The following is a 24,277-nucleotide window of genomic DNA, read 5'->3' as shown; positions in this document are numbered from 1 at the left end:
AAAAGGTGACAGAGGCTAGGAGATGAAGTGAATAAGGAGAGGGGAAATGTTCTTCCAAGTGTGCCAAGTTTCAATTACAAGAAAAAAGATTTAATGATCAATTGCATAGAATGGAGACTACAATAAATAATGTGCATTTCAAAAGTGCCATAAACACTATTTTCAATGTTTTCATCACAAAAAAATGTGGTGATAACACTAACTTGATTTAATCATTTTACAACATAAACATATATCAAAATATTACATTTTAGACAGATACATAGAACTATTTATTTATGTATTTTTGAGACGGAGTTTCGCTCTTGTTACCCAGCCTGGAGTGCAATGGTGCGATCTCGGCTCACCGCAACCTCCGCCTCCTGGGTTCAGGCAATTCTCCTGCCTCAGCCTCCCGAGTAGCTGGGATTAAGGCACGCGCCACCATGCCCAGCTAAGTTTTTGTATTTTTAGTAGAGACGCGGTTTCACCATGTTGACCAGGATGGTCTCAATCTCTTGACCTCATGATCCACCCACCTCGGCCTCCCAAAGTGCTGGGATTACAGGCATGAGCCACCGCGCCCGGGGAACTATTATTTTTCAATTAAAAATATAATTTTTTAAAATTCAATTTTTCTTTTTCAATGAATCTTTGATTTCTTCACTTTAAACTCTTAGGTATCAAGCATAAAAATGTTTAACGGCTTAGAATAGTACCTAACACATTGTATGTGCCAAATACTATTTTGTTCAAATTATCTTTTTTCACAGCATTCTTCAAATACAAGATTATTCTGTATATCTTGTTAAAATTTATTTTTCCATCTTATCCAAATATTGATAAAAATGGGAGGTAGGGCGTTTGCCCACTTCATACATTCCAAAATCAAAGGGCAATTTCACTAATGATTTTTACATCCTGTAACTCATTTGTCTCACACGGTAAACACCAATGTTATGTAACAGAACTATATTCATATACTTCACCCTAAAGAGAAAATTTTGAGTTGATTTGAGTACAGGACTCATTCTACATTTTTATTTCAAATCACTCCACGTCAAGTGCCTAGAATAATTTTTCATGACATACTAAAATAAAAAATATTAATAGGGGTGGATTACAAAAGTGAAGAAACATTCTATGAACTGTTTCATTATTTATATAAAATAAATATATTTATATCCCTATAACAAAAAAATTAAATATTTGTAGATAGAATAGCTCGTATAAACTGCTTAAGTTGTAAATTTAATGAACTTTTTTTTTTTAATTGAGATGGAGTCTTGCTCTGTTGCCTAGGCTAGAGTACAGTGGCATGGTCTTAGCTCACTGCAACCTCCACCTCCCAGGTTCAACAATTCTTCTGCCTCAGCCTCCTGAGTAGCTGGTATTACAGGTATGTGCCACCACACCCAGCTAATTTTTTGTATTTTTAGTAGAGATGGGGTTTCACCAAGTGGGCCAGACTGGACTCGAACTCCTGACCTCATGATCCATCTGCCTTGATGTCCCACAGTGCTGGGATTACAGGCGTGAGCCACCATGCCCAGACAATTTCATCAACATTTAATGAAAAATACCAATTTTCTCACAAAAACTTCAAGCAGTTACCTATTAGAGGTAACATTTCTTAATTCATCTGTTAGCCAGTATTACCATAATACCAAAATGAGGCAAAAGAATCACAAGATGACTAAGAAACAACATCCTAAATCTAGACACAGAAATTCTCAGAAACATTAAAAAATACAAAAACATATAAAAATGATTACATACCATGACTAAGTAAAATATTTTCACAATGCAATGCTGACTTAATATTACACAGTATTAGTTGAACTAAAAATGTAGTAATTTAAATGGAAGTCTGACAAATTCAACACCTATGAATGATAGAACAGCAAGAAAACTATTAGAAAACTTTTGAGACCTGCTAAAAGGCATCTATGAAAAACCAAAATCAGCCAGGTACAGTGGCTTACACCTGTAACCCAGAACATGGGAGGCCAAGGTGGATAAGACTGCATAAAGCCAGGAGTTCAAGACCATTCTGGACAACATAGGGAGACCCCATCTTCACAAAAAATTTGGAAAAAAATATCTCGCCATGGTGGTACATGCTTGTCCCAGCTACTCAGTTGGCTGCAGTGGGAGGATCACTTGAGCTTAAGAGGTTGAGGCTGCAGTGAGCCAAGAAGAAAAACCCCACACCAAAAGCTAATATACTTAATGGCGAATGATTGGCAGCTTTATCTGTAAGTTTGAAAACAGGATGAGAATTTCTACTTTTACCACTATTCACCATTGTACTGGAGGTGTCAGCCACAAAGTTACACTAGAAAAATCAATAAAATGCAACAGATTAGAACAGTCTTTTATTGCCATAATTTTGTATTTTTTTTTTGAGATGGAGTCTCACTCCTGTTGCCCAGGCTGGAGTGCAATGGCGGGATCTCAGCTCACTGCAACCTCTGCCTCCTGAGTTCAAGGATTCTCCTTCCTCAGCCTGAGCAGCTCGGATCACCGGCATGTGCCACCACCCTGGGCTAATTTTGTGTGTGTATTTTTAGTAGAGATGAGGTTTCACCATATTGGCCAGGCTGATCTTAAACTCCTAACCTTGTGATGTGCCCACTTTGGCCTCCCAAAGTGTTGGGATTACAGGCATGAGACACTGTGCCTGGTCCCTTTTTTTTTCTTTTTTGAGACAGTTTTGCTCTGTCACCCAGGCTGGAGTGCAGTGGCATGATCTCAGCTCACTGCAACCTCCACCTCCCAGGTTCAAGCAATCCTCCTACCTCAGCCTCCCAAGTAGCTGGGATTACAGGCACATGCCATGATGCCCAGCTAATTTTTTTTTTTTTTTTTTTTTTTTTACCAGAGATGGGGTTTCATCATATTGGTCAGGCTGCTCTCGAACTCCTGACTTCATGATCTGCCCGCCTTGGCCTCCCAAAGTGCTGGAATTACGGGAATGAAATGTTGTATTTTAAAGGTGTGAGAAATTCATTAAAAATCTATGTAATCTCAGCACTGAGGGAGGCCAAGGTGGGTGGATCACGAGGTCAGAGTTCAAGACCAGTCTGGCCAACACAGTGAAACCCTATCTCTACTAAAGATACAAAAAATTAGCCGAGTGTGGTGGTATCTGCCTGTAATCCCAGCTACTTGGGAGGCTGAGGCAGGAGAATCGTGTGAACCCAGAAGGTAGATGTTACAGTGAGCTGAGATTACACCATTGCACTCCAGCCTGGGTGAAAGTGTGAGACTCCATCTCAAAAAAACAAAAACAAAACAAAAAAACAAACAAAAAACCTACTTGAGCAAATAAAGAAGTTCATCAATGCCACAAGATCAACATGCAAGGTTGGATAATATGTTTATATTATAGCAATAAACAAAAGAATTACATTAAAATTTCACTAATAGTATCATAGAAAACAATTATAAATTTAACAAAATAAATGCACATAATATACACCGAACATTTTAGAATGCTGAAAAAAATCAAAGAGCCGAATAAACTGAGATAATATCCAATATTCAAAGATAACAATACTGAAAATGAAGATCAAAATACCCAACAAATTTATCTACAAATTCAACGCAAATTCCAACGTAGCTTTTAATGTAAATTGACAAGCTCTTCCTAAAATCTATATAAACATGCAAAGTAAATCAAACTCACAAGAATTCTGAAAAATAATAACAAAATTCAGTAGTTTACACTCTTGATAAAAATGCTTACTACGATGTTACAATAATTAAACAATATGGTACTGGCAAAAGGGCAGATTTGTGTACACCAAAAAAACAGAATTAAAGGTTCATTAATGAACAAATTAACTTGTGGTAAAATTACTTTTTTCTGTGAAAGGTGTTTTGACTGCCGGGCGCGGTGGCTCACGCCTATAATAACAGGACTTTGGGAGGCCGAGGTGGGTGGATCACGAGGTCAAGAGATCGAGACCATCCTGGTCAACAAGGTGAAACCCCGTCTCTACTAAAAAATACAAAAATTAGCTGGACATGGTGGTGCGCGCCTGTAGTCCCAGCTACTCGGGAGGCTGAGGCAGAGAATCGCTTGAACCCAGGAGGCAGAGGTTGCAGTGAGCCAAGGTCTTGCCATTGCACTCCAGTCTGGGTAACAAGAGCGAAACTCCGTCTCAAAAAAAAAAAAAAAAAAAGCAAGGTGTTTTGACAGTCATTATATTTATAATGCTTTAGTTCAATATGAACTCTGATCCTGAGTAAGACATGAGCAGGTATTAAAGGCTTTGCCACATTTTTTTATGTTTGTAGGATTTTTCTCAGGTATGAATTTTCTCATGTACATTAAGGTGTGAACAGTGGTTAAAGGTTTTGTCACATTCTTCAGATTTGTAGCATTTCTCTTTTGTATGAATTCTCTTATGGTTTGAAAGGCTTGAACAGGATATAAAGACCTTACCACATTCTTCACATTTATAGGGCTTCTCTCCAGTATGAATTCTTTTATGTTCAATAAGGTGTGAGCACCGGTTAAAAGCTTTGCCACATTCTTCACATTTGTAGGGTTTCTCTCCAGTATGAATCCGCTTATGTTTAGTGAGGTTTGAACACTGGTTAAAGGCTTTGCCACATTCATCACATTTGTAGGGTTTCTCTCCAGTATGAATTCTCTTATGTAGAGTTAGGTAGGAGAACCAGTTAAAAGCTTTGCCACATTCTTCACATTTATGGGGTTTGTCTCCAGTGTGAATTTTCTTATGTTTGGCATGGTTTGAACTGTGGTTAAAAGCTTTACCACATTCTTCACATTTATAGAGTTTCTGTCCAGTATGAATTACAATGTGATTAGAAAGGCTTGAGAAGGATTTAAAGACTCTGCCACACTCTTTACATTTGTAATGTTTCTCTTCATTATGAGCTGTCTTATGTTCAAGAAAGCATGAGCAGTGCCTAAAGGCTTTCCCACATTCTTTACATTTGTACAATTTCTCTGCAGTGCGGATTCTCTGAAGTGGAGTTAGAACTGAGGATATGTAAAAGGAATTGTCACATTCTTTACAGTTGGAAGATATCTCTCCAGTATGTCTTATCTTATGTGTATTTAGATTTGACAATTTACTGAAGACTTTCACATGTTTACTACACTGAAAGATTTTGGTATAGGTAGTTGATAAAGACTGGTTAAGTCCACTGTAACATTCTTTCTGCACCTTAGATTCACCCACACTGTCCCAATCTTTCTGTAAGTGTAAATTCTCAAAGCCACAGCTTCCATATCTTCTCAGTATCACTTTTTGAAATGAATCTTTTATGCCTTGCTCTGGCAAGAGGTCTTGGGTGAAATGAGAAGAAATAGCTGAAAAAAATAAACATAAATTATCCAACTTACTAGCCTTAGGTGAATATGATTTAAAAAGCTAATCTATATAATTACACCAAACACATTAGCAACATAGCATTATAAAGATAGCCCTAATTTTTTTATGTATATAATATAACAAAACTATACTGAACAGAATGCCTTTGTGAGAACTCTAGAAACCATGTTAAAACCTATAGAGAAGAGGAAGGAACGCTTGTTACGTTTATCCACCACAATTCTTTCTTCCCCTCAACACACCATAATCACTTCAGAAATAAACTCCCAACTCCTAGCTTCTCCTTCAAGACAGAAAGTAGTGGCACATATGTCCATAGTTTAGATGGAATTTTCAGAGACTAGTTTCTGTCTCCCATGACACAGAGTGCTGAAAGGAAGTGGTAGAACAGAACCAACCTTGGAATGACAGGTTGGCTCTGCCGAGACCAAAGGTAAATAATTGTTATGGCAGCAAGGAGGCTGCAGTACCACAGACAGACAACAGGTTTAGCAAATAACTGATTATAGAAGAAGAAAGAAGAAGAAACATGGGTAAACCTCTCTAACTGGAAATTACGCATAAAGTTCCAGAGAACACACATCCTGCGAACAGGTTTGAGAGGCTCATGGAAACCCTAGCTCCAGTCAATTGGTGTCAGACTACCCAGGACAATGCCTTTTTATAACTACTGCGACAGGTGACTTTTAGTGCCCAACTCTCAACCAAAGATCGCAACATATACATTAGGGTAACATGGCTCAATCAAAACAATAAGTGAATAAATAAACAAATATCCAGAAATCAACCTGAAAAATCTGAGATAACGATCTGAATAATGCCCAATGAGTAAAATGGGAACACAGACATGAAATTAAGAAAATGACATTACCCACACGAAGATTAAAAGTATAAGAAGAAATTGAAATTTTGGAGCTGAAGAATCCAAAAAGAATAACTGACAAATTCTCAAATGTTAAAAAAAAAATTATGAAGCTTAACACATTTCAAATAGGATAAACACTAACAGACCCATAACAAGACTCATTATAGGCAGTTTCAAAAAATTACAGATGAGAAGAGAATCTTGAAAACAGAAATGGAAACGCAATGTGTCATCTGTAAGCATGCTTCTATGAGACTGCCAGAGCAAAGCTATTTTATAAACCACGATTCTAGTACTTAGAATTTTATTTTTGTGTATGTGATCACAGGGCATACAGAGAAAACAGGAAACCTGCCTTATTTGAAGAAACATATCTCCAGAAATTCACCCTTCAGGAAGGGAGATTTTCGTATTTTTTGGACAAAGAATTTAAAGTAATCATCTTAAACATGTTCAACGACCAAAAGCAGAACACATTTAATTAACTACACAAAATCAGGTTGGGCATGCTGACAAGAGCAATATGGTTTACATAAAGTAAAATATTCAGGTTTTTGCTCATTTAAAAATAAATTCTGGCTATGCACAGAGGCTCACACCTGAAATTCCAGCATTTTGGGAGGCTGAGGTGAGAGAATTGTTTGAAACCAAGAGTTCAAGACCAGCTTGAGTGACACAGTGAGACTGTCTCTATGATTTTTTTTTTTAATTAGCCAGACATGGTGGTATGTGCCTATAGTCCCAGCTACTTAGAAGGCTGAGGTGGAAGGATCACTTGAACTCAGGAGTTTGAGGCTACAGTGAGTTATGATCATACCACGGCACTCCAACAGCCTGGATGACAGAGTAAGACCTTGTTTAAAAAAAAAAAATCAGAAAAACCATGCATGAGGAAAATAATATGTCAACAAGGAGATTTTTTTTTTTAAACTATAAAAAAGAACCCAACTAAAATTGTTGAGCTGGAGAATATAACTGTGTTGAAAAATTTACTAAAGAGCTACAACAGCAGACTTAATGAGGCAGAAAAAAACATCAGCAAATTGAAGATATATCATTTATAAATACCGAGTTGTAGAAGCAAAATTTAAAAAATGAAGATGCAATATAGGACTTAATGGACATCATTCAGTAGACCAATATATTCATAAAAAGAGACTTAGAAGATATAGGTAAAAAGTGGCAAGTTTTTTCTTTTTTTTTTTTTTTTTAAAGGAAGGGGCTGAGAACTTCTAAAATGTGAGTGAGATAAAACCAAAAATATTAGCAAGAATACTTGATTTGGCCAGGCACTGTGGCTCACGCCTATAATCCCAGCACTTTGGGAGGCTGAGGCGGGTCGATCACAAGGTCAAGAGATCGAGACTATCCTGGTCAATGAGGTGAAACCCCGTCTCTACTAAAAATACAAAAATTAGCTGGGCATGGTGGTGTGAGCCTGTAGTCCCAGCTACTTGGGGGGCTGAGGCAGGAGAATTGCTTGAACCCAGAAGGCGGAGGTTGCGTTGAGCCGAGATTGTGCCATTGCACTCCAGCCCAGGTAACAAGAGTGAAACTCCATCTCAAAAAAACAAAAACAGAAAAAGAATACTTGATTAAAAAAAAATTTACCTTCAAAAATAAGTGAAAAATAGACTTCCAAAATAAACAAAAGCTGAGAATGTTTGTTGCTACTAGTATAGTCCTAAAGGAAATTATAAAAGCAATCTATTGTGTTGAAAAATAAAATGATGCTGGACAACATCATAAAACCATATGAAAATATAAAGCTCTCTGTTAAAGGTATATATTTACCTTTATATATACATATATATATATACACACACACATATATATATATACACACACATATATATATACATATACATATATATATATATATACACACAGATGTGGAATTGTCTAATGGTACATAAAACTGAAAACTCTGTAGACTGTGAAAAACAATATGTCTCCAAAAATCTATTAATAAATGCACAATATAAAATGATATCATTTTTGACATTAATATTAAATTGGGGAATATAAAGATAAATAGTTTTTGTAGTCTACTGTAGGAAAGTTATAAGATAGATGGAAATGAGGGACAACATATCTACAAGGAACAGAAAACAATTAAAAACAAGATGGCACTAGTATTGCCATTTCCTTTAGAAATTGTTTTAAATATAAATAGATTAAAATCCTTAATGAAAAGAAAACGGCTGAATGGATTAAGAACAAACAAGATTCTAAAATATGCTGTGTACAAGACACTCAACTGTAGGTCTAAAAGAGTCAAATAGGTTGAAAGTAAAGAATGAAGAAAAATATTCCATGAAACCAGTAACCACAGTTGGGTGGTATGGCCACAATTATATTATACAAGATACATTTTTAATTAAAAACTGTCACAAAAGGCAAAGATTGACATAATGGTAAAATAGGCCCATTTACCAAAAATCTTTAAGTTTTATATACACACATACTCTACACACAAACATACATATATATGTCTTATGCATATATATGTATATGTGTGTGTGGTGTGTGTGTGTGTGTGTGTGTGTGGAGCAACATTTGCTTCCACATATATGAAGCAAATATTGACAGAAACGAAATAAGAAATACACAGCAACACAATAATTATAGACTTCAAGATTCCATTTTCAATAATGAATAGAAAAATTCCATAGAAGATCAATAAGAGGGCCGGGTGCGGTGGCTCACACCTATAATCCCAGCACTTTGGGAGGTCGAGGCGGGTGGATCACGAGGTCAAGAGATCAAGACCATCCTGGTCAACATGGTGAAACCCCCTCTCTACTAAAAATACAAAAATTAGTTGGGCATGGTGGCGCGTGCCTGTAGTCCCAGCTACTCGGGAGGCTGAGGCAGGAGAATTGCTTGAACCCAGGAGGCGGAGGTTGCGGTGAGCCGAGATTGCGCCATTGCACTCCAGCCTGGGTAACAAGAGTGAAACACCGTCTCAAAAAAAAAAAAAAAAAAAAAATCAATAAGAGAACAGAAAATTTAAGTATTATAGACAAATTAGACCTAACAGACATGTTCAGAATTCTCCAGGAAAAGCAGCAGAATATTCTTTTACAATATTCTCAATTGTGTATTCATTCTGTTAGGATACAAAACTTATCAAATTTAAGAAGACTGAAATCACACAATGTATTTTTTTCTAACCAAATCCAAAATACGTAAAAATTAAACACTCTTTTTCTTTTTTTTTTTTGAGACGGAGTTTCGCTCTTGTTACCCAGACTGGAGTGCAATGTGCAATCTCGGCTCATTGCAACCTCCGCCTCCTGGGTTCAGGCAATTCTCCTGCCTCAGCCTCCTGAGTAGCTGGGATTACAGGCACGTGCCACCATGCCCAGCTAATTTTTTGTATTTTTAGTAGAGACGGGGTTTCACAATGGTGACCAGGATAGTCTCGATCTCTTGACCTTGTGATCCACCCGCCTCGGCCTCCCAAAGTGCTGGGATTACAGGCGTGAGCCACTGTGCCCGGCCTAAACACACTCTTGAACGTATTCTTGCTCAAGGATCAGATGATTTTTTTTTTTTGTTAAGGTATCAGTACCAACAGTGATATACAGATTCACTGTATCTCAATCAAAATGCCAATGGTACTTCTTTTGCAGAAATATTCTCTAAATCCTAAAATTTGTTTAGAAATTCTAACTAATCAAACACCATTTCCAAAGAAGAAAAGGCTGGGTGTGGTGGCTTATGCTTGTAATCCTAGCATTTTGGGTCGTAAACATTACCAGGATAACTTGTGGCCAGGAGTTTAAAGCCAGATTGGACCCTGTCTCTATTATTAAAAAAATAAATAAATAAATAATGAAAAGAATAAGAAGCGGCTTTACACTTCCTATTTCAAATATATTATACAAAGCTATAAAAATAATGTAGCACTGACACAAGGACAAACATTAATAAGTAGATAATGAAACAGAAGCGAGAACCCAGGTATAAATCCTTTTGCATAGAATCAAATGACCGTCCACAAGGTTGCTATGACCATGCAGTAGGGAAAGGAGAATCTCCTCAACAAATCATGCTGAAAACTGAGTACCTACATGAAAACAATTAATTTGGGCCCTTCCTTTGCATCATATGCAAACAATATTTTGAAAGGATTGAATACTTAAACAAAACTAATAAAACTCAGGAGAAAATATAGAGGAAAAGATCATCAAATTGCTCTTTATACTGTTTCCTTGGATATGAAGGCAAATCCATAAGCAACAAAGAACAAAAAACTGAACTACACCAAATTTAGAATTTCTGAACATTGAAGGAAACATTTAGTGGAGTGAAAATACCACCTTAAAAATGGGTGAAAATATTTGCCTATTAGATACTTGATAGGAGTTAATATACAGACTATATCTCTCCTAAAACTCAGTAAAAAGAATAATAATTTGATTTAAAAATGGACCAAGGATTGAACTGACTTTTCTTTAAAAGATAACACTCAAGTGGCCAACAGGCACTTGAAAGAATGCTGAAAATTACTAATTTGTAGAGAACTGCAAAGCAAAATCACAATGAGATATCACCTCATATCCATCAAAATGGCCACTATCAAAAACGAATAGAGGCCAGGCACAGGGGTTCATGCCTGTAATCTCAGTACTTTGGGAGGCTGAGGCAGAAGAATCACATGAGGCCAGGAGTTTGAAACTAGTCTGGCCAACATGGTGAAATCCCATCTCTACTAAAAATACAAAAATTAACATGGCATGGTGGCACATGCCTGTAATCCTAGCTACTCAGGAGGTTGAGGCAGAAGAATCACTTGAACCCAGGAAGCAGAGGTTGCAGTGAGCCAAGATCAAGCCACTGCACTCCTGCATAGGTGACAGAGCAAGACCCTGTCTGCAGGCGGGGGAAAAAAGGCCAACAGAAACTAATCTCTCAAGGATGTGAAGAAATGGAAACCTGTGTGCACTGTTCATGAAAAAAAATGACACCGTTGCTATTAAAAAATAGTATAGAGATTCCTTGAAAAATTAAAAATGGAATTATCATATACTCCAGCAATCCCATTTGTGATTATATATTCAAAGTATGCAACTCAGAACCTAGAAAAGGTAGTGCAGCATTATTCACAAAAGCCAAAATGCAGAATCAACTCAACTGATCAACAGATAAAAAGAAATGTGGCATATACATAAAATTGCTATTATTCAGCCTTAAAGAAGAAAATATTGTTACACTATAAGGATAAAGCTTGAGAATATTATGTTAACTGAAATAAGCCAGTACCAGTGACAGTGTATGATTCTACTTACATATAATATATTTTTTTGTTTGTTTTTTGAGACGGAGTTTCGCTCGTTACCCAGGCTGGAGTGCAATGGTGCAATTGTGGCTCACCGCAACCTTCGCCTCCTGGGTTCAGGCAATTCTCATGCCTCAGCCTCCCGAGTAGCTGGGATTACAGGCACGCGCCACCATGCCCAGCTAATTTTTTTGTATTTTTAGTAGAGATGGGGTTTCACCATGTTGACCAGGATGGTCTCGATCTCTTGACCTCGTGATCCACCCGCCTCGGCCTCCCAAAGTGCTGGGATTACAGGCGTGAGCCACTGTGCCTGGCCTCATATAATATCTTTAAGTAGCCAACATCATATAGAAAGTTAAAGGGTGTCTGTCAAGGGCTGGAGAGAGAATAAAATAGGCAGTTCTTTAGGAGTACTGAGTTTTGATTTTGCAAGATGTACAATTTCTAGAGGTCTTTTGCATAACAATGTGAATTCGTGTAACATTATTAAAAATGTACCCTTAAAGGTGCTTAACATCACCAATTATCAAGCAACTGCAAATTGAAATCATGATGGGACATTATGTCACAGCTTTTAGGATGGCTAATATCAAAAGGAAGAGACGTGTATATTATTCAAGGTATGGACAAAAGCCTTGAATATCTATTCACTATTGCCCTATCTATCACTTAAGAAAATTAATTTACACCCCATAAATTCATACAAATAAAAAGAAAAAACTACAAAAGAGATCATATGGGACATACATAAAATTGGCATTATTTAGCCTTAAAGAAGGAAATACTGTCATACTGTACGATAATAAAGCTTGAGAATATTATGTTAACTGAAATAAGTCAGTACAAGTATTGACAAGGGTGTGAAGAAAAATAAATTCTGTATATTGTTGCTGAGTTGTAAATCTGTAGAGCCATTAGCAAAACCAGTATGGAGGTTCTTAATTAAAAACTGAAAAATAAAACTACCATATAATTCCTCAGTCCCACTTCCATGTAAATAACCAAAGGAAATAATTATATCAAAAAATTCTGTACCCTCATGTTCACTGCAGCATTTTTTCACAATTGCCCAGATATGAAAACCTAAATGTCTACAGACACTAAAAAGTATACACACACACACACAAACACGAATATTATTCGGCCATTAAAAATAATAAAATCCTGCCATTTCAACAACATAGATGAACATGGGGGAAATTATTCTAAGTGAAATAAGCCAGGCACAGAAAGAAAAATATTGCATAATCTCTTTTATAAGGGGAATCAGAAAGGGTTGAACTCACAGAAGCAGAGAGTACAAGGATGGCTGCCAGAGGCTGGAGGTAGGGAAAACAGGGGAATGTTGTTCAAAGAGTACAAACTTTCCACTCTAAGTTACATACTAGAGTACAGCATTGTGACTGTAGTTCCTAATAGCATTCTGCATGCTTAAAATTTGCTAAGATAGTTATATCAAATCATCCCATTGTACACAATACTCACACAATTTTTATTGGTGAAAAAATCCATGTTACATACATGTACATATATACACAAATGTATACACACCGAAAAATATATGAATAACAGCTCCAGTAAATTTCATACTAAACAAGAGAAAATTATAAAATGATAGTTATTATAAACTAAGGTAGCAAGAGGAAGTTAAATATATGCTTAGCACTGCTTTAAGCTACCCAAATAGATAGCATATTTAAGAAATCTAGGAAGTTGATACGGTTTGGCTGTGCCCCACCCAAATCTCAACTTGAATTGTGTCTCCCAGAATTCCCATGTGCTGTGGGAGGGACCCAGGGGGAAGTAACTGAATCACGGGGGCCAGTCTTCCCCGTGCTATTCTCATGATAGTGAACTAGTCTCAGGAGATCTAATGGCTTTCTCAGAGGTTTCGGCTTTTGCTTCTTCCTCATTTTTTCTTGCTGCTTGCATGTAAGAAGTGCCTTTCATCTCCCACCATGATTCTGAGGCCTCCCCAGCCATGTGGAATTAGTAAGTCCAATTAAACCTCTTTTTGTTCCCAGTCTCAGGTGTCAGTCAGCAGTGTGAAAAGAACTAACATGAAGTGAACAGATACACTAAACTACACTACAATTGAGAATTTTGGGCACAGTTTAAAATACCAATCCCAGTTTATATAAAACAATAGATGTTTAATTAAAAAAATAACAGTTTCTTATATTTAGGGAGATGTCTAATGTTCTCACAAAAATCACTGAGTATACATTTCTATAGAATGACATTTCAAACCTCTACAGAATGGGAAATCACAAAGCAGAAAATATATAATATCTGTTCTGGTGTTCCTAGGATTCTAAGCCAAATCCCACTATTCTTACACATCTTAGACATCGTGCAAAAAGGGAACTTAAAAATACGTTAACAAAGAGCGTCTAAAAAATACAGATATTCCTGTGTCCCCAAAGCAGTGGAAGAACAAGCAGATCATATGGTCTGTTACAAGTTGTGAAGAGGACTTTGGCTTTCACTATAATTTTGAAGAAAGATCACTGAAGGAAAGTAGAGCCTCGAAAGAATTTAAGAGCATGGGAGAGAGGCATTCCTACGTGAGAGCAAGGAAAGAAACTCGGGCTTCTTAGAAACCATTTCCATTGGAGCAGAGCTTCCAAAACCACATTTTAAGGTCTGGCTTCCTCCCTGATCTCTGAACCTCTCATCTTTACCATCCATTTAATTTACTCCCACTTACCTGGTTGTTTGGCTACTGTCTCACATTTCTTCACACTCCATGGCTCATTCCTTTGCTCTAGACAGGTGATCAGGTCTGGCTTAGAGATAGCAATACCTGGTTTAAAAAAAAAAAAAAAAAGGACCTGTTTTATTTTTTAAAAAGTAGCATGACTCTTGCTTGGATTCTCCAATTATCAACCTAGTACTGTGTTCACTAGAGAAATGAGGACATAATAGAAGATTCTAGAAAATAAATCCCAAAATACTGTTTCCTGACAGAACCTTTAGAATATTTTGCAAGTATTTTAAATTTATGAGTCCCTAGTTTCACTACCTAATTCTACTGAATCAAAATTTGGTGGTGGCAACTAGATTTTTTAGGGTGTGGGCAACTAAATATTTTTTTAGTTGCCACGGAAAATATTTTTTCAAACATACAGCAAGTGGCAGAGCCTGTGTTTGTTTCAGTTTCAGTTTATCTAACCAGTAAACAAACATGAGAGCCTTCATTTTCCAAAGCGAGCTATTTTATGCCACTAAATTTCTGGAATTACTACTAATCTAGAGTATGTGCATCACTTCAAGAAAGGAAGGTTAATGTCAAGATAAAATACCTTGAAGATTATTTTTTCTATACCAACAAATCCCCAAGTTTTCCTTGAAAGCAGAAATCCAAAACTCATTTATGCAAAGCAGAAAGTCCCCAAAATATTCTACAATGAAGGAAATAAAATAGAAATTATGCAATGACATCATCCTCACCCAGGGAGACCAGGTTTCTGTAGTTTTCTAACATCACATCCCTATACAGATTCTGCTGAGCGGGGTTCAGATAGCTCCACTCTTCAGGAGAGAATTCTATGGCCACATCCCTGAATATCAACAGTCCCTGGAAAAAAGAAAACACATACTTATCAAGTGTCCATGGGTAGAGTTCTTAATTTGATCCCAGGCACAAGAGAGACAGAGAGAATTGGTTCTTACTTATAGAAGGGACTGAAATTATCAAATAATTATAAACACAGAAATGTTCTCCAATGTATTCTCTAATCCTAAGAAAGAGGATGGCATAAGATGCACATAACCAGTATAAATGATCTACTTTTGTGAATAATACAGTATAAAATTAAGGGCAGCTGGGTGCCGTGGCTCAAGCCTGTAATCCCAGCACTTTGGGAGGCCGAGGCGGGTGGATCACGAGGTCAACAGATCGAGACCATCCTGATCAACATGGTGAAACCCCATCTCTACTAAAAATACAAAAATTAGCTGGGCATGGTGGTGCGTGCCTGTAATCCCAGCTACTCGGGAGGCTGAGGCAGGAGAATTGCCTGAACCCGGCAGGCGGAGGTTGTGGTGAGCCGAGACTGCGCCATTGCACTCCAGCCTGGGTAACAAGAGCAAAACTCTTGTCTCAAAAAAAAAAAAAAAAAAGAAAAAGAAAAAAATTAAGGGCATCAATACAGGCATATATATTTTTTTCCTGTTATATTTATATCACACAGGATAAGTCGTAAATATTTCTCATATGTAGAAGTCATGATTCATCAGAAGGTACCCCTCAAATTTTAATGTGTACACAAGAAACTAGAGATCTTCTGAAAATGCAGGTTCTGATTCAGAAGACCTAGGGTGAAGTCTGAGTTTCTCAATTTCTAGTAAGCTATACAGTGAAGCCAATGTCTGGCCCAAGGAAAATATTTTTTCTCAAACATACAGGAAGTGGCAGAGCCTGTGTTTGTTTCAGTTTCAGTTTATCTAACCAGTCAACAAACATGAGAGCCTTCCTCTTCCAAAGCGACCTATAACCAAGGAGAATCTAAAAAGAAAGAAGAGCTTCCTAATTAAATGTGATGATGCTTTATACACGTCAGTCAGTAAATCTCCCCAAGGTACTAATAATAATGAGAAAAATAACTCTACAGTGGAAAAATCTGATCAACTATAGTAGGATAAATTGATATCAAGGATCACACACAGGAGGACACAAAATCACTGCTCTAATATTATTGGCCAGAAAAATAGTAAATTACAATCTGAACCTAATCATGTAGCAACATCTGTTTTTTTTCCTTCGTTTTCTGAGACAGAGCCTTGCTCTGTTGCCCAGGCTGTAGTGCAATGATGCAATCTCCACTCAGTGCAACCTCTGCCTCCTCGGTTCAAGTAAGAGGCACCTCAGTCTCCCAAGTCGCTGAGATTACAGGTGTGTGCCACCATGCCCAGCTAATTTTTGCATTTTTGGTAGAGATGGGGTTTCATCATGTTAGGAAGGCTGGTCTTGAACTCCTGACCTCAAGTTATCTGCCCACCTCGGCTTCCCAAAGTGCTGGGATTACAGGTGTGAGCCATAGTGCCTGGCCAGAAATATCAGTTTTATGCAAAGTTCAAGCGATAGATATTTCCCAGGTTCTTTAATCTCTAACAGTGGATTTTAAAAGTGTTTCTTTAGTATCCTAAACGGGATACTCTAATTATTCTCTTTTCAGAACTTTTAAGTTATTCCAGGCAATTAATGCCATCGTCCTTAAATGTCCCTTTTCTTAATTCTGTTCTGCATAGAGCTGATAGAGCAGGTGGATGAAATCTGAACAGTACATAGTCCCCTTCTTCACTGATACCCTAAGACCCAACCCCATCCCCAGTGGGAATCTTGGGCATCCACACTTTCCCATGTTGATCTGTCACAGAACATTTTTAATACTGCCCATCATACATTGATGGTGAGATTTGGTCATGACATATAAGAAGCCTGGATGGAGAGAATGGAGAGAAGATTCTGGTATATAGGAGGAAGGATTTTACAGAGCTCCTTGATTAACAATCTTAGGGAAAAAAAGGGGGAAAAGTAGTTGGAAAAAACGTATTAGGCAGGTACATCAGAGTACAGAAATAAAGATTTGCAAGTTCTCAACACATGACATTCCAGAAGAAAAAGAGGACACATCCCCTGAACCCGGACACATTCACCTGAGAACCAGCCATTTCTTCCTCTTCTTCCTTCTTCGCTGGGATTCCTTCTCAGGTGAGATTATCTGGACAAATCACACCTGCATTTGAGAATATGCCTTTAAAGGTGTCAGCACAACCTTTTCACCTGCAGCCAGCACACCTGCAGGCGGAAGGCCCTGAAGCACAGGACAACCTTTTCACCTGCAACCTGCATACCTCCAGGCAGAAGGCCCTGAAGCACAGGACAACCTTTTCACCTGCAGCCAGCACACCTGCAGGCGGAAGGCCCTGAAGCACAGAAGAGGGCACACTCCTTTATTCTTCGTCACAGGAGGGAGGAAAAAATGAGCTCCCACACAAAGACCAAACATTTCCTGACTTCAGGTGATCTCCCCTGCCATGAACTCCCACGATTAAGGAAATATGGACCTTGGTGACCTACCCCTACCATACCCAAGTAGAACAGGTCCTCTGACCTCCTTTTGGAACTAAAGTCCCGTGACTGTATCTGGGAGCCCTCAAGCCTGACTCTGATCTCACCTTAGAATCATGGCGCGGGGCATTTCCTTAAAACAATGATGCCTCCATCCAGACCACAGACAGGATCTTTGGAGAGGGTATGCATGATGGTAGTTCTCTAAACTGGCCATGTGATTCTAATTGGAAGCCTGGGCTGAGAACTACAAGCTGAGCACTGTCTCTCAGGCTTCAATGTACATAGAAATAAATTGGTATTCTAATTTGATATTCCAGGACCCTCTAAGTAATGTTTCTGCAGGTGTGAAAGCAGTCTGTAAATTGGCTTATCAAGTCTTCTGATACTGTTCCCCTTGGACTCCTTATCAGCAACACTCAGCTAGAGAAGGCAAGCACAGCACAGAGTTCCTTCCCAACACTGGTATCATAACACAAATGCTTCTGACTGCAAGTGAGGACCACCAACTGCCATCCTAAAAGATGGCATTCTATGCTGAACCTTCAACGTTTACTATAGTCTAGGGAAGGCAGCAATGTCTGAGCAAGTCTGCACTGGGAAAACAACATGGACATGCACATTAATGCAATGTTTATGGAACATATACTACATGCTCAAAAGTATGTTACAGAGGACCGTGCTGAAAACGTAGTAACAAGTGAGGTAACTCCTCTAACACCCAGGCAGGTGGGTACTAAGGGTTCCACAATCCCCAGGATTTACATGAAGGATCCAGCTTTTTTTTTCCTGTTTCTCCATCACTGATTTTTAGGAAAAATAATGTATGGAGTCATTTTTTTTTTCTAGAGATGGAATCTGCTCTGACACCCACACTGGACTGCAGTGGTGTGATCTTGGCTTACTGCAACCTCTGCCTCTGGGTTCAAGTGATTCTCCTGCCTCAGTCTCCAGAGTAGCTGGGATTACAGGCACCTGCCACCATGCACAGATAATTTTTTGTATTTTTAGTAGAGATGGGGTTTCACTGTGTTGGCCAGGCTGGTCTTGAACTCCTGACCTTGTGATCCACCTACCTCGGCCTCCTAAAGGGCTTGGATTACAAGGGTAAGCGACCATGCCCTGCCAGAGTAGCAGATTCTTAACCCCGAGGAGGTATCACCTGTCCCTAATTAGCTAAATCTTGAGTCAGAGAAAGGACAATACTGCTTCCATAATGACTTTATAGATGGGTGTGGCTGTGACCATGGCTCTGCATATTTTGTGGCCCTAACCTTCCACTGCTGAGGTTCTTGTTTACATTTACAGATTCTGTCACCAGGCTCTTGTTATACCAGGAGCTTCTCACACAACTGTAACAGGTCCCTGGATTTGGACAACTCAAAGGGTGCTACTCTGAAAATGGGGCTTTAAGATGTCTATGTTGGCCAGGAACAGTGGCTCATGCCTGTAATCCCAGCACTTAGGAGGCCGCGGCGAGAATAGCATGAAGCCAGGAGTTCAAGACCATCCAGGGCAATGTAAGTGAGAGCTCATCTCTACACAAAATAAAAAATAAAATTTGCCAAGTGGTGGAGTTTATCCCTGTAGTTCTCGCTGTTGAGGAAGGACAATTACTTGAGCTCAGGAGTTTGAGGCTGCAGTAAGCTATGAATGTGCCACTGTACTCCAGCCTGAGTGAAAAGAGTGAAACCGTATCTCAACAAATAAAGTTAATAAAAGCTTTAAAAAAGGGGCGAAGAGCAAAATTTATTCTCTTATTTTCTGTTGGGGAACTAAGCCTCTTATTTCTAGCTCCTTTCAGTAGAAAGAGCTCCTTTCATACTTGGAGTGTACGGACACCTGCAGGGAGAGGCTCCCCAGGAAGAACTAACTGGGCTTCAATGACCTACCACAGCCAAGTCAAGTTCAAATATTCATGGTCTTGAACTCATGGATACTTGAATTTCAGTAGATCTGGATTCAGGTACTTGAGGGGGAGCCCTGGACAAAGTGTGCATATCAAAGAGGGTTTGTGGGAAAGAAAAAGCAGAGAAGTGCTATCATGTACTCATGTTAAGTACTCAGCACAGGGTTAGTAAAGAAGCAGTTTGTGCTACAGATACTGGCCCAAGTCGGGTATGCTCCAGCTCGTTCTTGTGTCCATGGAGGCAGATGAGATTAGTCATATAGTCCAAAAGCCGGGTGGGGGCGGAATGGAGGGATCGGGTTGCTGGGGGTGGGGATAGGCCAGGAGTCTTCTAGGCAACCATGTGGGTTTTTTATGGAAAACTCTCAAAGCAAAGGTGTTGTGATGGGACTCCTGAGGGTGAAGCCTTGTCCTGGAAGGGACTTAGCCATGTCGGTGCCTAGTGGGATGTTTACAAGTAGGTGAAAATCACGTAGTGGCGGCAGAGTGAACAGAGGGGTGTGTCTGCAGAAGGCTTTGCTTCTAAGTCCTCAGTCCTCTCTGACCCTGAGAGGAGAACTGGAATCAGAGGAGAATGTGCGACGTGTGTGCAGGAGAACAGAACCTCCCATTCCTGAGACACCCTGAGACGCCTCCAGCCCAGGCCACTGTGATGTCTTTTTTCTGACACCAAATGTGTGGAGTTGCTGAACACCAACAGGGTGTCCAACAACTCAATTCTCACACCACCCAAAGTCACCACAGACCCCACAGGTTCAGGACTCAGTCCCACAACACTGCTGCCACTGCAGAGGCCAGTCACATGTCCCCGGGGCCCACCAATACTTCTGGGTTACTGCTGTATCTCAGAAACTCCCAGAGCTGGGTGCGGTGGCTCACATCTATAATGCCAGCACTTTGGGAGGCCACGGTGGGCAGATCACCTGAGGTCAGGAGTTGAGACCAGTCTGGCCAACATGGAGAAACCCAGTCTCTTAAAAAAAAAAAAAAAAAAAAAAGAAAGTTTCAAATAGTTTTATTTGATAGAGCTATTCACAGAACTCAGGAAAACACTGTACTTATGCTTACCAGTTTATTATAAAAGATACAACTCAGGAACAGTCAAATTGAAGAGCTGAATTTGGCAAGGGAAATCGGTGGGCAAAGATGGCAGGTAAATAGCTGTGATTAATGAAATCCTTCAGCTCTGTGTTCTCCAAGAACAGCTTAATAAAAAGCAACACGTCTCTCATGATAACTTAGATGATGCTCCCTCTTATACCTGTCACAAAGCCAGGTACAGATAATTCCCATTTCTTCCCTATAACCAGTCAGCTCAACACTTTTGTCTTCAGTTGTTAGAACAAAATACTTATTAACCAAACTGCTTAAGGTTCTCTCCTTTCTCCCAGGCCCCTGAATTTGTACCACCATCTGCTTGAGCTAACATCTAACTCCTATTTACGACCCTCCTAAGAACAGGCCACTTTGGGAGTAAAACTTTTTCTCATTAGGATCTGATGTGCCACCTGCATCGGGTCCTCTCACTCTCACCTTCCTTCTACTCTGCTTTGTTCCTCCGTACGAAAGAAAGCCCCTGTCTGCGTAAGCTTTGAGATCCTGGAAGATACCATAGTTGGTGCTTTCCCTCTGTTGTAACACTCCTTTAGAATTAAGGAACTTCTTACCTAAATGTGAATTTGTTTTATTTGACAAAGTCTAAAAACAGCCCCAGAACAGTAACAGTTCCATCCTCAGAAAGAGCCTCCTGACTCCACTTCCATTCCCACCCAATGGCACCCACCTGTGGATCCCAGCTCTCCAGGGCTCTATGGCTCCTCTCACGCTGGGGTGTGCAGACTGGGACACCTGCAGGGGAGGCTCCCCAGCAAGAACTCTAACTGGGCCTTCAATGACCTTCTTTTGCAGGCTCAAGATTGGCCTTAACTTAAGAGTCACTGGGCTCAGACTTCTATTTTCCAGTCAGGTTTATTCACTTAGTTTTAATGAGAAAATGCCCAGTGTTTGAAAAATCCAGCAAAACCACTCAAACACAGTGTTTATCTAAGAGAATAAAATTATAAGGCACCTCTATTTTATACCTCAATAGAGACAGCAAAAGCGTCTATTAGTTTCAGACAATAAACACATCAAATTATTTCCATAATTCAAATCACTTAGTAGACACACATATGAACATATCTAGGAGATGCCAAGTCCCATCCTCTAAAATTCAGTATTAAACTTACACATCTAAATAACAGAGATATCAACTCCACAAATTCTCCACCCTTTAAAAAAGAGGAACTAATATTTTGATGAATCAGTGTAATTCGCCAATTAATCTACTACATTTATTTTGTGGAAATGTATTCATTTCCTACAGCCATACTGGAAGAGAGATTTTCCCTATCACTTTCCCTGGTAGCATTCCCACAGCTAAGCCCTGGGATTCTGTTTACAATCACCCTCCAAAAAAGAATAGGCCTGACAAGCTTACTACACTCACTCTAGTGAAGAAAAAGGTAACTCAGTGAATATTTGACTATATATTGAATGTCTTTTCTGAAATCTGCCTCTTAAACATTTTCTTAATTTTGAAGCTCTACTGTTAAAATGCAATAGACAGTTAATAAAAAAAAACTAAGGTTGAATTAAGTGGAAAAAGTTTTCAAGGTGTAAAATCCAGGAAGTGGCAATGCTGACTGGAACACAGACAAATCTGACTCAAGTGCCAAGTCAGGCCATCCTATCACTTGGGACGTTCTTCTGTTTCCCCACTGCCCACTGAACAACTCAATGCCCACCTTCCCTGCTTGCCCAGGAGCCACTATATCGTGTCCCACTGTGTGCCCCAAGAGGTTTGGCTTTGCAGATTCTTGCACCGCCTCCCTGGAGTGGGTTTTCCTTGTCCTTTGGAACATTTTTTTCCCCTTCACAAGTCTGAGAGGATCCAGATGTCAGAAATCATTTGTCTTTTCCTCTCAATATCGGCATCCGACTGGCTGACCAGCAATGTGTCTCCAAGGAACAGAGAAGCTGGAGTTGGGTGAAGACAATCTTAACTTCGAGGTTAGCTTTGTCAACTAAGGGTAGAACGAGATTTCTCTCAGCCCCAGGGCATCCAGCTGCTCCCCTAAGAGGCTCCACCTGCATCACTGAGGTTGTCCTCTGGGAGGAAAGGAACAAGAGGTTAATATCCACTCAACATTCCCTGAGCCAGGACTGCTGGGGGCATCCTGGGCCATACCCAGGCAATAATGAAACCCAGGCACAGAAAAAGACTTAAGTGTGTGTGGGGACACATTACCTTGTAACATTTCCAAAACAGAACCTCAAACCAAATACATTCTGATAAGGTGTCTGTGCCTGGGGAAGATAAAACAAGAGGCACAAAGATTTTTTTTTTTTTTTTAAAGCAGAGTGTCAGGAGATTCTTCTCTGTTCACATAAAATGTCTCCAAACAGAAAACAGATGTCTAAAAAAAGTGCCATCCAATGCTCTGTGGAAAAGTGACTAAAATATTGTGTGTGAAAAGTACAATAAAGGACAAAGAGGCTGGGAAGACAGGACGGTGAATGTGAGGCCCTGCTTGCCTGCTCGCCACACATTTGCATACGCAGTGGAAACCAGTCCCCCTCTGGAGTGTTTAAAATCATTAAGTAGCAGTCAGTATTAGACCCAAGTAGCACTAGTGCCATGGGTTCCTAAGGAGAGAAATCTATCTCAAATACACGTCTTGTAAATTACTACCTTAGCGGAAAACGATATTCAGGCTGAACCAACCAAACCTCCAATAACCTCTCCTTACAGAAGCAGGAAACTTCCACCTGGACAGTCCCAGCGAGGCGCCTACCTAACTGCACCAGGTTCTGAACGCGGTTCGCTTCCTCACGCACCGTACGAGCCTTTGCTCCAGGCACCCGCAAACCCGGCTGGGCGCTCTGCACTGATGAGCAGTTCCTTGCTCAAATAAACTCTTCAACATGTAAACCGCGACTCCCTTTTCGTGTTTCCCAGGGGAAAGGAGGGCCTGGGACCCACAGCGCCCCCACGGTGGCTCCTCCTGGGTCGGGGCTCCCCCAGGTTCCTCCCGTCGCCACCGCACAGCCACGAACGCACAGCTGCCTGCGACGGCCCCGGCCGGGCGGAAGTCGCGCACTGAAGCGGACCGGACGCGGGGCGCGGCTGGCGGCCCAGCCCACATCACATCCTGCGGCCAGGAGAAGCCGAGCGCCGGGCGGGGCCGCCGGGGTATCGGGTCCGCAGACTCCGGAGGGAGATGTGGGGAGGCCTAGGGCCGTCCAGCCAGTTCCAGCCGTTTCCATCAGCCCCGCCCCACCTCGGGACCCCGTGCATATACCCACCATTTCCCAGCTTCCCGGCTGTCCAGGCCTCTTAGCTATGGATCTCCTGATACCTGCAGGACACAGGGCAAGAGCTGTGGCGGCCACCTGGGCGTCCTAGAGCAGAGCACGCGGAGCACAGACGCCCGCGCGAGGACTAGGCGAGACGAAGGCACCGCCACATCCCGGAAGCCGCGCCCTTCTGTCCGGCTGCGCGCCTGATTGGACCGTTCCCACGTCAGCGTCCCTGATTGGATAGGACTCCAGTCCCCGCCCCCTCAGGCCCTGAGTGACGGAGGGTGTGATCAGACGCTGGGCTGACGGCGACAAAGTAACAGGTTCTTGGCTTCAGCCTTTTCATGGAGGGCTTCCTGGTTGCTCTGGGCCTCGTCCAGCCCAGGGAGTATTTTCCTTTAACGTTTGTATAAGGTTATATTCATTCATAAATAATAGACATACG

General features: G+C 40.3%; 1 protein-coding gene and 1 long non-coding RNA gene across 5 annotated transcripts; both read right to left on the bottom strand.

Annotated features, from left to right (window-relative positions):
- Positions 1-3,344: 3,344 nt before the first annotated feature.
- ZNF695 (zinc finger protein 695) lies at positions 3,345-23,991 on the bottom strand. 4 transcript variants are annotated; one of them, XM_008985645.5, is made up of 5 exons: positions 23,839-23,991; positions 17,168-17,247; positions 14,960-15,086; positions 14,217-14,312; positions 3,345-5,329 (listed from the first exon to the last, which is right to left on the bottom strand). In XM_008985645.5, the coding sequence occupies exons 2-5, from the start codon at positions 17,180-17,182 to the stop codon at positions 4,293-4,295; spliced, it is 1,275 nt and encodes a 424-aa protein (XP_008983893.1). In that variant the 5' UTR covers positions 17,183-17,247; positions 23,839-23,991; the 3' UTR covers positions 3,345-4,292. The 4 variants fall into 4 exon arrangements, with proteins under 4 accessions (XP_008983893.1, XP_008983894.1, XP_008983896.1 ...); XM_008985646.5 differs by having other exon boundaries at positions 17,168-17,232; XM_008985648.5 differs by lacking the exon at positions 17,168-17,247.
- On the bottom strand, positions 20,491-23,634 carry LOC144580418 (uncharacterized). The gene is made up of 2 exons (XR_013529906.1): positions 23,328-23,634; positions 20,491-22,641 (listed from the first exon to the last, which is right to left on the bottom strand). It is a non-coding gene; the product is annotated as an uncharacterized LOC144580418 (long non-coding RNA).
- Positions 23,992-24,277: the final 286 nt, after the last annotated feature.

The sequence above is a fragment of the Callithrix jacchus genome, chromosome 19 (assembly GCF_049354715.1).
Source record: "Callithrix jacchus isolate 240 chromosome 19, calJac240_pri, whole genome shotgun sequence".
NCBI classification, from domain to species: domain Eukaryota; kingdom Metazoa; phylum Chordata; class Mammalia; order Primates; family Cebidae; genus Callithrix; species Callithrix jacchus.
This window is presented reverse-complemented; position numbering and strand designations above follow the sequence as displayed.